The sequence below is a fragment of the Monodelphis domestica genome, chromosome 2 (genome assembly GCF_027887165.1).
Source record: "Monodelphis domestica isolate mMonDom1 chromosome 2, mMonDom1.pri, whole genome shotgun sequence".
Taxonomy (NCBI): Eukaryota; Metazoa; Chordata; class Mammalia; order Didelphimorphia; family Didelphidae; genus Monodelphis; species Monodelphis domestica.
Window position 1 is genome coordinate 467,093,728 of NC_077228.1, and position 16,318 is coordinate 467,110,045.

The 16,318-nt window shown below is 34.9% G+C and overlaps 1 protein-coding gene across 1 annotated transcript in view; it reads left to right on the forward strand.

Annotated features, from left to right (window-relative positions):
- RTCA (RNA 3'-terminal phosphate cyclase) overlaps positions 1-16,318 on the forward strand; it is a 30,670-nt gene that overhangs the window by 12,474 nt on the left and 1,878 nt on the right. The window contains exons 5-9 of the mRNA XM_001381837.5: positions 1,169-1,227; positions 3,032-3,173; positions 3,435-3,559; positions 4,566-4,624; positions 9,372-9,466. Of these exons, the coding sequence (XP_001381874.1) occupies positions 1,169-1,227; positions 3,032-3,173; positions 3,435-3,559; positions 4,566-4,624; positions 9,372-9,466 (480 nt within the window). The remainder of the gene's footprint in view (positions 1-1,168; positions 1,228-3,031; positions 3,174-3,434; positions 3,560-4,565; positions 4,625-9,371; positions 9,467-16,318) is intronic.

A 16,318-nucleotide genomic window follows, 5' to 3' on the forward strand; every position in this document is an offset into this window, starting at 1 on the left:
GAATCCTATCTACATCTATAGAAAGAACTATGAGAGTAGAAACACAGAAGAAAACATGACTTATCACTTGTTTATTTGACTATGTGGTGTTGGGTTTTGGTTTAAAAAGATTATGACAAAAATAAATAATATGGAAATAGGTTTTGAGTGATAATACACGTATACCCCAGTGAAGTTGCTTGTCAGTTCCAGGAGTGGGGAGAGAAGAGGGGAGGTAGACAGCAAGAATCATGTAACCATAGAAAAAATTTTAAAAATAAAATTAAATTAAAAAATAAAGTAGAAGACCTTAACTTCTATCGTGATAATTTTGAGAAAGAAAAAAAGCAAAATAGCCATTTTTGGAACTGCAGGGAATCCATTAATCCTGGCCTTGAATTGGTGTTCTTTAATTGATGTGCCTGGCCTCTCTGTGAAGCCTCTGGCTTTGGCTCATACTTTGATTTCCTGGGCTGTTGCATCCCGGGCCTCTTCCCTCCATGTTCTTCAGCCTCATTCCCTTCCTCCTATAGAGGATGCCTCTGCTACCATTGTCTTCTCTCCTCTCTCTTTGCTGTCATATACATTTAACTTTTTTCCTCTATTTCTACTATTAACCTCTTAGTGGGAACCTCCTTTCTCCTGGCCTTGAGAAGTTTGGAGATGTACAAGCACAAGGAATAGAGAAGCTCCTGTAGAACTGTGTAGAGATAAAAGTTTTTCTGATAGCACCCAAGCATACAGCATCTTTAAATTTAAGGCTGTTTGCTCATCTTAACTCTAAATCTATGATTTTGTGATCCTAAGAAAATGTTAAACCTTTTAACTTTAGTGACATGTCTTTTACCTTGTATGAAATACATAAAGACAGAATGCCTTAAGATCAAATTTGGCCTCAGACACTTCCTAACTGTGTGATCCTGGGCAAGTCACTTTACCCCCAGGACCTTGATCTTACCCCTCTTCTGCTGTGGAACCAATACACAGTATTGATTCTTAAGAAGGAAGGCAAGTGTCAAAAAAAAAAAGAAAGAGAAAAAGAAAAGAGGAAAAAAGAAATACTGAAATGCCCTAAGTATTTTTGCATGCCACATTTCCCTAAGCAATATTTCAATACTTTATCAAGAGTTGGGCTTGTAGACACTTGAATGTGTGGTGGTTAAAATAATAAAACATGTCAATTTTGCAGGTCTTCAAACCAATTGTTGAAAAGTTTGGTTTCAAGTTTGACTGTGATGTTAAAATGAGGTAGGTTACATACTTAATAGTTTTCTTTCTAATTATGATCTCTTATTTACCTTGATTTTACTGACATGGAAAATGAGACATAACTAGATAGCTCAAAGAATAGAGCTCTAGGCCAAGGGTCATGGAGATCAGAATTCAAATTCGGTCTCAGACACTTACTAGCTGTGACCCTAGACTAGTCACTTAATCCTGTTTGCCTCATTTTCCACATCTGTAAAACATCCTGGAGAAGGAAATGGTGAACTGCTCCAGTATCTTTACCAGGAAAACTCCAAATGGGGTCACAAAGAGTTGGATAGACCTGAAACAACTCAAAAACAACAAAAAATGAGATTCTTTGTTGCTAAGCAGTTCTATTGGTCAGGCAAACTCTAAAAGTATAATTTTGAACATGCCAGAGTACTGTCATTTTGTGGCTAACTACTGGTCAGCATACTGGCTAGGGTGCCAGATCTTGAATCAGGGAGACCCAAATTCAAATTTAGCCTTAGATACTTTATGTATGACCCTGAGCAAGTCATTTAACCTCTGTCTTAGTTTCCTCAACTATAAAAATGGAAAAATAGTAGCATCTCCTTTACAGGGTTGTTGTGTGGATTAAGTGAGATAATATTTATAAAGTTCTTATCACAGTGCCTGCTATATAACAGGCCCTGGATAAATGCTTATTCCCTTCCCTAATCTCTTAATGATTCAGCTTTTCACTGGATTCATTATAACTTTGAAAGGTAAGCCTCAAGGGCATGTGGAATTTGAAGTTGTGCTGATGATTGTAATTGTATCCCTTCGTGTATCATAGAGTACAAGTACTTAATCAGGAAACGTCTACATTGTGTCTATTGGCCACACAAAATGGTATCTTGGCTTACTAGTTGGCACTTAGATGCCATTAGGTACAGAACACTGGGCTATCCATAAGCATTTATTTGGCACTCACTGTATTCCAGACACTTGGAGAAAAATAAAAATGTCCTCAAGGATCTTCTATTCTCTTGGGGGGCTACAACACATTCTCAGATAAGTTAATCCTGGACCTATACAAAATAAATACATAATGATAGGCTGTACTCTACACTACAGTCCACTGGAGGACATCCCCATCTTAAGCAATTTAGAAGTAAATCATTTTTTCTTCATGTTCTTGTTATAAGTTAGAAAAAAGGAGGCCAAAGTGGAAGGTGACTTTAGAAAAAGAGACTTTTTTTCTCTTTTGTCACGATCTAATTGGTAATAATTTCATAGAATGAACAAGCGATTTAGACATTATCTTGAGTTTGCCTTCCATTATCCCCATTTGGTGGTAGTGATAAAGGGGAATTTTTGAGTCTGCTTAAAATTAATGTTATTTTCATGGTCAGAGGTATCATGATGTAATGGATGAAATGAAAAACTTGGAGTAGGAACACCTGGATTCAAATATTACCTTGAATATTACCTTGACCCTAAGCAATTTACTTTAATGCTTCAGCCAGCACCATAGGATCTACCTACTCCATCAGAGTGGTTGCCTTTTGTTTTAGGAGAGGTAATTCCCACACCAGGAATCCCATTTATTTCCCCCCTTCCCCCTCCAAAAGCACCCTTTGGAAATCACAGGTTCTTTGCAGTTTTTCTTTTTGCATAACTAATATAGCTGATCTACCACAAGGACATAATACTTCAATATTTTGTCATCATTGCTGTTTCAGCAGTTTTAGAACTGTTGACTATATTCATATACCATTTGTCTTTCATTCAGTTCTCATTGACTTCTTTTTTTGTCCTGGTAAATGTTTATATGTGATGATATGTGTACCTTTCACAGGGGCTACTATCCTAAAGGTGGTGGTGAAGTAATTGTCCGAATGTCACCACTTAAACAATTGAACCCAATAAATTTAACTGATCGTGGCACGGTGACCAAGATATATGGAAGAACATTTGTTGCTGGTGTTTTGCCATTTAAAGTAAGTATCTCAGATGTTACAAGCATGAATATTTCTTGATAAATGGCATGCTACCTATTCTTTAAAATGGTTGGAATAACTGTTTATTTTTGATAAATCTTTTCATGATATAATTTATACTTGAGCAATGATTCTGAATAATGCATATAAAAGTTGTTAATTACTTTCATTATCCTTGATGGCTTGAAAAGAATTGTCAAACTAACCAGTGATTTATTTCAATTTTACTGTAACTGTTGCCTTTCTGTCTTACCAAATTAGATAGCAAAAGATATGGCAGCAGCAGCAGTGAGATGCATCAGAAAGGAAATCAGGGATCTGTACGTTAACATCCAGCCTGTTCAGGAACCTAAAGAACAAGCCTTTGGCAATGGAAATGGAATAATGTGAGACAAGACAATAATATCTTCCTGTGTCATTAGTTTAGAGTTATGAAGTAATTTTCCTCTTTAAAAAAATTATGAGAGTAGTGTTTTTGAAAAGACTTGTTAAGATTAATATAAAAGTGTGTAAGATTTGAAAAGTTCATTCCAAGAATTTTGCAGTTTCTAAAACTTGGAATTCTTGTGAGAACTTTGCCATTGTTGTTATGAGAGGCCTCTGATTTGTTTAAAGAATTTAATTTTTAATGGAGCTCATTAGTAGTTGGTTTTAAAAAATAATCTTGAAGGAACCTTTTCCAAATGCTTTTATATAACTTGGTTGAAAAGTCATTCTGTAAATATCTAGAGTTGACAAAGACTTTTTCAGTCTAGAGAATGGCTATCCAATAAACAGGGGACTGGCTTAAAGTTTAGAAAGAAAGAATTGATATTCTTGAAAAATAAAATTACCCTTTGGGTGAGCATTTACAGTTAGTTTCTGTGCTGTTTCTTTTTAGCTTACTCTAGATAAGGCTTTTTAAAGTAAATTTTCTATTTACGATTTTACCCATAAACTGAAAAATCACATTTCTACCTAAAAGACTCCCTTTTTTTTTTAAAGATAATTTTAGTCTGCTTCATGGTACCATTTTATCTGTGAAATGTCATCCCACTTTGATATAAAATCACATCTTGGGTTTATTTTTTTTTTGTTTTCATTAAGAAATCAGTTATTGCCCTGAAAGAGAAGATATTCCTTATGTAGATACTGATTAAATCCAGCCCCAGCTTCCCCTGTTTAAAAAAAAATCCTCAGGGATATGTGGTTTATGGATTCTTGTGGTCAGGGTCACTTATTTAGTTGCAACATAGAATGCTTGTACCCATTAACTTAAGATACCTAGTCTTTTTCTGATCAGGTTTTAGTTTGATTATGTGTATTTAGTGATCACTGCATTCTGTTATATTTGCCAGTTATTTTAAACAACATTTGTAATGATGGAATTGACACTTCTTAATTTCTATGCAGCATTGTGGCTGAGACATCAACAGGCTGCTTGTTTGCTGGATCATCACTTGGTAAAAGAGGTACAGATAAATGAGAGAGCCACAGATTTAAATGTTGCACTCAAACAAAAATAATTGCTGAGAAAGAAGCCTAGAATTCAGTAGAATGGGCGATGAATGTGGTGGCTTAATATTTTTTAGAATTATATTAGTTTAAAAAAGGAATTCTATTGCTACTAAAAATCATACTTTAAATAATTTAATCAATCATACTTTAAATAATTACTTTTTTGAAAAAGAGATTTTTAAAAAATAAAAATTGAAATGTTATAGAGAATGAAAGGGGTGTGGGTGTTTGTGTTAACTCCATGGTTTGGACTTGGCAAAATTTGTTTTTTAAGCTTCATTTTTATAAGATCATGTATTTAGCACTGGAAGAAACCCTTAATGTTTTCTAGTCTAGCCTACTGATTTTACATAGTTGAGGAGACTGAAGCCAGGAAAATTAAATTATTACCTAAGGTTACACAGGTAGAAAGTAGCAGAGGCACAATTTTAACCCAACACCCTTGACATCAGTCTAGCCACCTTTTGATGTACTTGCCAACTTTGTGACCCTGGGTAAGACACGAAGCCCTTCTGGGCCTTTTCTCATATGAATTAGACTAGATTATCTCTGTGGTCCTTTTTGATCCTCTGTATCATCAATTGATAATTCTTTCCTAAAATAACTTTAAAAGACCTTAGTAGCCTCACAAGGAGAGATCTCAAACTGAAGGTTACCATGTATAAAAATGTAAGAATCTATTTGTTATAAACCTGTTTAACATGAGATATATTTTATAATAGCTTTAATGTGTTGATCTGACAGCCAAGCCCATTATACTCAGTAAATATGAAATATTAAAAAATGTATATTATTACTAATTGAACTAGCTTAAAATCTCATCCAAGGGGAAAGCTAGGTGGCCTAATGGATAGAGAGCTAGGCCTGGAGATAGAAGGTCTTGGGTTCAAGTTTGACCTCACACACTTCCTAACTGTATGACCCTGAACCAGTCACTTAACCCCCATTCACTAGCCCTTACCAGTCTTCTATCTTGGAATCAATAAATAATATTGATTCTAAGACAGGAGGTAAGGGGTTTTTTGTTGTTGTTGCTTTTTTAAAAATCTCATTTAGGCAACAAATATTTGTTGAGCTTCTCTGAATGTATAATTCTGTGCCAGTTACTATTGTGTGGAATACAAAACAAAATAAATCCATTTTCTGCCCTCAAGAACCTTGTCATGTGATAGGAAAGGCAAGAAGAGTACCACAGAATTAACTAACAATGCACTATAAATAAGTTTCAGATTAATTGATAATATAATAAATAATAAAATAATAAATTAATACATAATAAAATAATAAAATAATTGATAATGTGTTATAAGAATTCAGAGAGCTCGTTTTGGACTTCCTGTGGTTAGGGTCAGCTTTATGAAAGAGATTGTATATGAACTGAATGAGTATGAGTGGATAGAATTTAGAACAACAGGAGAGAATAGAATTGGATATTTTGGGCAAGGGCTGTGAATTGAAGAACAAAAGGTAGGAATGAATAAAGCATTTTCAAGGAATTGTTTGAGTACTGGCTTAGTTGAAACTATAGTTTTGTGTTAGGCAGTCACAAGAAGTAAGTTTGGAAAGGTGGATTGGGACCAAATTGTGAAGGATCTTGAATGCTAAACTAAGAAACTTAGATTTAATTTGCTAGGCAATAGAGAGTCATTAATAATTTTTGAGGAACAAAATGAAATATTATAGGAAAGGAACCACCACAGTATCTAGCACATACTAGGCATTTATTAGAAACCGATTGATTAACCAAACAAATATCTCATTATTTCCTATAAAATATTACTAGATGAGGACAGATTATGGCAAAATTTTCTCAAAGCCTTGTCATTTTATTGGTAGTTCTAACTTTTCCAATAACTAGCCAAATAGCTGGATTCTTAACCACTTGGATTCTAGTTTTTTTCCATTTGTAAAATGAGGAGTTGAACTGGACAGTCTTTTAAGAATCAAGCCTTCTATTTTAAATGCAAATTTTCAGTGGTCTCTAAGATTTAAACCTTGGCTTTGACAGCCTAGAAAGTTGATCTGAATCTATAAAGATTCAAGATATAAAGAATCTATAAATTCTATAAATTGAATTGGGATAATTTGCTTAAATATAAATTATGCTAGCATTAAGACAATCAGCTTTATAACTACAAGATTAGGGAATGGTGGATAGAAAGAAAACGATCTAGGAATCCAAGTGTAGTACAAGTTCAACATGAATCAGTTGTGAGAAAGCAGCCAAGAAAATTAATGCAGGCTTAGGTTTCCTTTAGAGAAGCATGTTGTCTATTACAAGGAGAATGATTACTTCATCACCCATTCTCTTCCCTGGCCAGGGCACTTCTGGAGTATTCTCTTAAGTTCTAGGTACCACATGTTAGGAAGGATATTGATAAGCCAGAGAGCATCCAGAGCAGAGCAACCAGGATGGTAAATGGCCTCACATTCATGTCATTGAAGACTGGTTGACAGATTAGGAATGATTTAACTAAAAGAATACCTTGAAGTACCTGATAACTGTCTTTTGATCTTTAAAAGTTGTCATGTGGAAAAGACATGTCCCATTGTGTGGTGGAACTAGAGGTTACTGGTGGAAGTTGCAGAGCTTTTCATGTATTCTGTACTTACCTGTGGGACTTGTGTGCCCTTAGTAGAATGTAAACTTCTCGAGTTGGGGAATGAACTTTTACTTTTGTCATTGTATCCCCAACACTAGTATAGGACTATGCACATAGTAGGTGCTTAATAAATGATCTTTTAATTGAATAATGTGAATCTTTGTTTGTGTACATACTGGGGGATGATTTCTTAAAGCCCTTCCAAATATGAGATTTTGTGTGTGATCCTTTCCAGTTTTAGCTTTGTATAATTCTAGTGGAGGTGAAACATATGATGGATTTTAGCTATAGTTTAATTTTTATATATTCTTCAACACTTCCACTTTACATATTCAGTTAAGGCAAATTTTATTACCAAAAAACCAGTTAGAGATTATACCATCAGTAAATGAAATCACCATTCTTCATTTTCCTCTCTTCGCCCGGGACTACTTTAAATTCATTGTATATTTGTCCTGAGGCCTTCCTTCCATTCTGGAAACTGTTTCTTAATGTTTATTTTAATGAGATGGAAGTTTTCCATTATATATTTATGTGTTACAGTAAACTTTCCTTTAGGCTATATTTGATTAAATTATTTTTTTATTGACACTTTCGATGTTATGATTAACATTTAGAAACACATAGAGTATCCAAGGGTTCAGTGTTGATTTGAAAAGTTGTAACTGTTTTCTTTGTGACCCTTTAGCTCATTTGGTTAAGAATGGAATTCCAATGAAGTCTTGTTCAAGAATTTTGTTTACTGTCTTCCACTACCATTAATCAAAACATGAATAGCTTCCATGTGGATAGGACTTGACCCTTAACTAAACACTTTGCTCACAACTACCTTCTAGAGTAGGTTGTACAAATATTGCCCCACCCTTAAAGATAAGAAAACCAAAGCTCAGGGAGGTGAAACAGTTTGGCTGTGGCAACATTCCTATGACTTAAATCCAAGCTGTCTGATTTCTAACAGTTCTGTCCATTTCATCACTGAGGGCTGAGCAAGGGAAGCCACATGTTGCCTTATTCTTAATACAGTTTTCTCTGAACTCTCTCCTCTTAGCTAAATCTTGTCAAGATTTTAAAATACAACTGGAGTCCTTCTTTCACAAAACTTTCTCTGACTACTCCATCCCCTCTTTCGATTACCCTACATTACATTTATAATCAGTATTATAGTCTGACCGTTTATTTTTTCTTTTCATTCATGTTAGTTTGTTTTCTTCACTGTGTCTAAAACTCCTTCTAGGTAGTGATCATGCCTTTTGCTTCTTTCACATTCTCTGTTATACGTGTGCATTGTTGATTTTGTACTCAGGAAATGATGTAATGCTGGTGAGCAGAGAACAAAGCTATAGTGTGGTGAACATTTTTGTATTTGAATTGCCTTTTCCATGTCTTAAGTTTTTAAAAAAATATTTTTCTTATGATGCATTTCCATAGACTTAAAGACTGAGGGGTTTAATTTATTTCAAAATTCCCTGTCTTGTGCGAAAACTGTGAGCCCTGATATAATCAGGGGAATTTCTTAATTTATAAATAAAACTGATCTTGGGGCATCTCTTTCCTGAGTGTCTTCATCTCTCAAAAAAAGGGTGGGTGTCGGTCTAGATAATATCTGAGATTCCTTCTACTCTTGGCTTTTTGGAATTCCAAATTTGGTGACTTGGGTTTTTATCCAGGTCTGCCACTTAAATAGATAAGTGAGTTGAGGCAAGTTAGTCAGTAAATATTTGTGGGTACTTCTTTTGTGCCAGGCACTCTCCTAAACACTGAGGTTAAAAAGAAAGACACAAACATAGCCTCTGCTCTCAAAGGAACTCATAGTCTCTCAAAAGATTTAGTGCAGTTTTAGGTATTAAACTTGCATATAAATATACATATATGTTATATGTGTAACCATATGTATATGTTTAATACTTAAAACTGAACCAAAACTTTTGGGACATCCTCTATATGTACTTGCCAGTCTCCCATAAAAGAACAGGTGCAAATTGAGCCTGTAAGTACTGACCAAATCAGCCGCCAAACTTTAGGGGCCTGCTGACTTCAAGATTGCTGATTTTTTTGCCTGTTTGATGCTAATTAATTCACCAGTATCCTCCTGTCTTAGGTATATCTGCTGACAAGGTTGGAATTGAAGCTGCAGAGATGCTGCTGGGTAATCTGAGACATGGAGGAGCTGTGGATGAGTATCTGCAGGACCAGGTAATTTTGCATAGAGTAGAAAGGACACTGACTATGGGATCAGAAAGTATTGGTTAGCATCTTATGTGACCTTGGAGGAAATCACTTGATCTCTTAAGAGCCTCTGTTTCCTCCTTCTCAAAATGGAGATAATAATATATTAATTACTTACACGGTTATCATAAAGCTCAAATAAACTATTGATAGGAAACACTATAAACAACCATATACATATTGGCTACTATTGTTTCTTCTGTTATTATGTAAAAGTATACCATAATTAGTATTCCTACTTAGTATATTCATATTTTTGCATAACTTTTGAAAGCTAGACTTGTTATTTTATGTGGAAGATATGAAATAATTTATTTTCTCTTAAAATATTATTTTAATTCGCTCTTGTAGCATTTTTTATTTTTTATTTTATTTTTTAATTTTTTATCTATCCTCTTCATTTTATTTGTTTATTTACTTTTTTATTTTATTTGGTCAATTTCAAACATTATTCCTTGATTACAAAAATCATATTCTATTCCTCCCCACCACCTGCCCTTCCCATTGCTGATGCACAATTCCACTGGGTATTACATGTGTCCTTGATCAGAACCTATTTCCAAGCTGTTGATGTTTGCACTAGGATGTTCCTTTAGTGTCTCTATCCCCAATCATATCCCCCTCGACCCATGTAATCAAACAGTTGTTTTTCTTGTGTTTCTACTCCCACAGTTTTTCCTCTGAATGTGGATAGTGTTCTTATAGATTCCTCCGGGTTGTTCTGGATCACTGTATTGCCACTAATGGAGAAGTCCATTATATTCGTTTGTACCACAGTATATCAGTCTCTGTACCACAGTGTATCAGTCTCTGTGTACAATGTTCTCCTGGTTCTGCTCCTTTCACTCTGCATCACTTCCTGGAGGTTGTTCCAGTTCCCATGGAATTCCTGTACTTGATTATTCCTTTGAGCACAATAGTATTCCATCACCAACATATACCACAATTTGTCCTGCCATTCCCCAATTGAAGGCCATCCCCTCATTTTCCAATTTTTGGCCACCAAAAAGAGCTCAGCAATGAATATTCTTGGACATGTATTTTTCCTTATTATCTCTTTGGAGTACATCAGCTTGCATCAGCAAGCAAACCCAGCAGTGCTATGGTTGGATCAAAGGGCAGATAGTCTTTCATCACCCTTTGGGCATAGTTCCAAATTGCCCTCCAGAATGGTTGGATCAATTCATAACTCCACCAGCAATGAATTAATGTCCCAACTTTGCCACGTCCCCTCCAGCATTCATTACTTTCCATTGCTGTCATGTTAGCCAATCTGATAGGTGTGAGGTGATACCTCAGAGTTGTTTTGATTTGCATCTCTCTGATTATAAGAGATTTTGAACACTTTTTTATGTGCTTATTAATAGTTTTGATTTCTCTACCTGAGAACTGCCTATTCATGTCCCTTGCCCATTTGTCAATTGGAGAATGGTTTGATTTTTTTGTACAATTGATTTAGCTCTTTGTAAATTTGAGTAATTAGACCTTTTGTCAGAGGCTTTTGTTAGGAAGGTTGTTTCCCAATTTGTTACTTCCCTTCTAATTTTGGTTACATTGGTTTTGTTTGTACAAAAACTTTTTAATTTTGTGTAATCAAAATTATTTATTTTACATTTTGTGACTTTTTCTAAGTCTTGCTTGGTTTTAAAATCTTTCCTTTCCCAAAGGTCTGACATGTATACTATTCCATGTTCACATAATTTACTTATAGTTTCCTTCTTTATGTTCAAGTCTTTAACCTATTCTGAGTTTATTTTGGTGTAGGGTATGAGGTATTGATCCAAACGTAATCTTTCCCACACTGTCTTCCAATTTTCCCTTTATTTTTTTTATCAAATAGTGGATTTTTGTCCCAAAAGCTGGGATCTTTGGACTTGTCATAGACTGTCTTGCTGAGGTCACTTACCAGCACCATATTGTTTTGATGAACACTGCTTTATAGTATACTTTGAGATTCTGGTACTGCAAGGCCACCTTCCTTTGCACTTTTTTCATGATTTCCCTGGATATCCTTGATCTTTTGTTCTTCCAAATGAGCTTCATTATTTTTTTTCTAATTCAGTAAAAAAGTTTTTTGGTAGTTCCATGGGTATGGCACTAAATAAGTAAATAAGTTTGGGTAGGATGGTAATTTTTATTATGTGAGCTCATCCTACCCATGAACAGTTAATGTATTTCCAATTGCTTAGATCTAGTTTTAATTGTGTGGAAAGTGTTTTGTAGTTGTGTTCATATAGTTCCTGTGTTTGTCTCAGCAGATAGATTCCTAAGTATTTTATATTGTCTAGGGTGATTTTAAGTGAAATTTCTCTTTCTAATTTTTGCTGCTGAGATGTGTTGGAGATAATATAGAAATGCTAATGACTTATGTAGGTTTATTTTGTATCCTGCAACTTTGCTAAAGTTGTTGATTATTTCCACCAACTTTTTGGTTGATTCTCTAGGATTCTTTAAGTAGACCAACATATCATCTGCAAAGAGTGATAGCTTCAATTTCTTTTTTCTTCTCTAATTGCTACTGCTAGTATTTCTAGGACAATGTTAAATAATAGAGGTGATAATGGGCATCCCTGTTTTACTCCTGATCTTATTGGGAATGCATCTAGTTTATCCCCATTGCAGATGATTTTGGCTGATGGTTTTAGGTAAATACTTTTAATTATTTTTAGGAAAGGCCCTCTATTCCTATACTTCCTAGTGTTTTCAATAGGAATGAGTGTTGTATTTTGTCAAAGGCTTTTTCTGCATCTATTGAGATAATCATGTGATTTTTGTTGGTTTGCTTGTTGATATGGTCATTTATGTAGATGGTTTTCCTAATATTGAACCACCCTTGCATTCCTGGTATGAATCCCACCTGATCACAGTGAATAACCCTCATGACTTGCTAGAGTCTTTTTGCTAGTATCCTATTTAAGATTTTTGCATCTATGTTCATTAAGGAGATTAGTCTGTAGTTTCCTTTCTCCATTTTTGATCTGCTTGTCTTTGGAATCAGTACCATATTTGTGTCATAAAAGGAATTTGGTAGAACTCCTTCTTTGCTTATTATGTCAAATACTTTGTATAGTATTGGGATTAGCTATTCTTTGAATGTTTGATAGAATTCACTTGTGAATCCATCAGGCCCTGGGGATTTTTTTCTTAGGGAGTTCTTTGATGACTCGTTCAATTTCTTTTTCTGATATGGGATTATTTAAGAATTCTATTTCTTCTGTTAATCTAGGCAATTTATATTTTTGTAAATATTCACCCATATCAGCTAGATTGGCATATTTATTGCCATATAATTGGGCAAAAATTTTTAATGATTGCCTTAATTTCCTCTTCATTGGAGGTGAGGTCTCCCTTTTCATCTTGGATACTGTTAATTTGGTTTTCTTCTTTCCTTTTTTTATTAGATTGTCCAGTACTTTGTCTATTTTGTTTGTTTTTTCAAAATAACAACTTCTAGTCTTATTAGTTTATTAGTTCTTTCATTTTTTATTTTATTAATTTCTACCTTAAATTTTTTTTATCTCTAATTTAGTTTTCTTCTGGGGATTTTTAATTTGTTTGCTTTCAAGTTTTTTGATTTACATGTCCAAATCATTGACCTCTGCCCTCCCTAATTTGTTAATATATGAACTCAAGGATATAAATTTTCCTCTGAGTACTGCTTTGGCTGCATCCCATAGATTTTGAAAGGATGTCTCATCATTGTCATTTTCTTCAATGCAATTATTGTTTCTATGATTTGTTCTCTAATTTTGGAGAGTCATATTATTTAATTTACAATTAATTTTTGATTTGGCTCTCCATGTACCCTTACTGATCATTATTTTTATTGCATTATGATCTGAAAAGGTTGCATTTATTATTTCTGCTTTTCTGCATTTGTTTGCCATGTTTTTATGACCTAGTACATGGTCAGTCTTTGTGAATGTACCACTGAAAAGAAGGTGTATTCCTTTTTGTCCCTATTTATTTTTCTCCATATATCTATTAACTCTAATTTTTCTAAGATTTCATTCACATCTTTTACCTCTTTCTTATTTATTTTTTTATTTTATTTATCTAAATTTGATAGTGGTAGGTTCAGTTCTCCAACTAGTATAGTTTTACTGTCTATTTCCTCCTTTAATTCCACTAGTTTCTCCTTTAGAAATTTGGATGCTATACTTTTTGGTGAATACATATTGATTACTGATATTTCCTCATTGTATATACTCCCTTTTATCAGGATGTATTTACCTTCCCTATCCCTTTTAATCAGATCTATTTTTACTTTGGCTTTGTCAGATATCATGATTGCAATTCCTGCCTTCTTTCTATCAGTTGAGGCCCAATAGGTTTTGCTCCAACCTTTAATTCTAACCTTGTGAGTATCTACCCACCTTAGGTGTGTTTCTTGTAGACAGCATATGGTAGGGTTTTGGATTCTATTCCACTCTCCTATTTGTTTTCATTTTATGGGTGAGTTCACCCATTCACTTTCAAAGTTATGATTGTCACTTGTGTATTCCCCAGCATTTTGATATAGTCTCCTAGTTATGTCCTTTATTCTTTTGCTATATCCTTTTAAACCAGTGGTTTACTTTTAATCAATTCCCCTAATACCCTCCCTTGATATGCTTCCCTTTCTGGTCCCTCCCTTTTTGTTCCCTTCTTGTTTTTTTTAGGGTCTGTTAAGTTGCCTTCCCCTTCTCTTTCCCTCCCTTTTTGTACTCCCTCCCTCCCCCCTTAGTTTTCCCTTCTCACTTTCCCTGTAGGATAAGATAGAATTCAAGACCCCAATGGATCTAGATGCTCTTCCCTCTCAGAACTGATTTCACTGAGAGTAAGGTTTAAGTATTACCTATTAACACTCTTTTCCTCTCCTTCTTATAAGAGTATTCATCCCCTCCCCTTCCCATATGTATCTTTATGTGATAAAGATTATCCTATTTATTTTATTTCTTCAAGTGTCTCTTGGTGCCATCTTTGATTCTCCCCTCCTTTTTTCTTTTTTGCATATTATCTTAGAGCCTTTAATGCCCCATTCTCTTCCTGTGAATGATTGTTCTAATTACTATAATAGTGAATATAATTTTGAGAGTTATATATAACATTTTCCCCATATATTAATATATATAATTTGATCTAGTTGTGGCCCTTAAAGAAGAGAATTTGAATAAAAAATATTTTTCCCCTTTTCCCTCTCTTATTTACCTTTTCAGGTTTCTCTTGATCTTTGTGTTTGGATATTTAACTTTCCACTTAGTTTTGGTGTTTTCTTTACAATTACTTGGAAATCTTCTATTTTGTTGAATGCCCATACTTTCCCCTGGAAGTATATATTCAGTTTTGATGGATAGGTGATCCTTGGTTGAAGACCCAATTCTCATGCCTTTCTGAATATCATGTTCCAAGCCTTGTGGTCTTTTAGTGGTGAAGCTGCCAGGTCTTGTGTGATCCAGATTGGTGCTCGTTGGTATCTGAATTTTCTCTTTTTGGCTTCTTATAGAATTTTCTCCTTAGCTTGAAAGCTCTGGAATTAGGCACTTACATTCCTGGGAGTTGTCTTTTGAGGATTTAGTGTAGAGGGTATTCCATGAACTCTTTCAATGTTTATTTTTTCTCCTTGTTCAAGGACATCAGGACAGTTTTCTTGGATGATTTCTTGTAGTATGATGTCAAGATTTCTGTTTATTTCAGGGTTTTCAGATAGACCAATGATTCTCAAATTGTCTCTCCTTGCTCTCTTTTCCTGATCTGTCATCTTCTCAGTGAGACATTTTATGTTTTCTTCTATTTTGCCAGTCTTTTGACTTTGCTTATATTCTTGCTGTTTTGCAAGATTATTGTCTTCCAGTTGCTTAATTCTGGTCTTTAAAGATTGGTTTTCTTTTTCAGTTTGGTCTATCCTGCTTTTCGTGGCTTCCAGCTGTTTCTCCAACTGTGTGTTCTTATCCTTTAAACTGTTATTTTCTCTTTGAATTATTTCCCACTTTTCTTGCCGGAAGGCTTTCATCTTTTTGATAAGCTCCAATTTAAAATTTTCAAGAGCTTGTGGACAATTTCCATTTTTTGAAAGATTTTGGGTTTATTTGAATTTTCTCCTCTATTTCCTCTGTAGCCTGGGTTTTTCCTCCTTAAAAATTTTCGAGGATCAATCCCTTCTTCCTGTTTTTCTTGAAGGGAGGTTGTTGCTCCTGGGCACAATTTGCAATCACTGTGGAGGTTTTTCCTTCCCTTTTTAGTCAGAAATCTGAGTGAGATGGACAGGCTCTTTGTGTATGGAGTTAAGGAGCAAGGATTTTGCCTGAGGCAAGCTCTCAAATCTCCACAGCTTCTCCTGTTTGCTTCCCTTCTCTGTGTTATCTTCCTGTGAGCACCCACAGTCTGCGCTCCTCAGCCTGCTGGGGTTTCAGGTGTAGCTGCTCTCAGGGGTAGGTCTTTGGTGGTCTTAGTCAGTTCCCAAGGACCTAGAGGTGCCCCTTGCTCACTGATTCTGGCACATGCTGGTTCTGACTCTGGCTCTGTAGGTGGGATGGGGGAGGGTAGATCAGCTCACATTTTGATGGGAGCTTTTTCACCCCCTTAAAATGTGGAAATGCTCAAATCCCATGTACCTTCAATGCTGCGCCCTACTGTAGAGTCCCTTCATTCTTATGAATTTCAATTTTTTTTGGTCTTTTGAGGTAGTCTATATCAGTGGGTACTGAGGAGAGGAAAAGTCTTGCATCTAGGCTGCCTCCATGTTTACCTGGAACTTGTAGCATTTTTTTTAAATGGAGAAAGTAGAGTTGTATCTTTGGTATTAAAAGTTGTGTAAAGTTTTCCCTTTTGTTGTTCTTT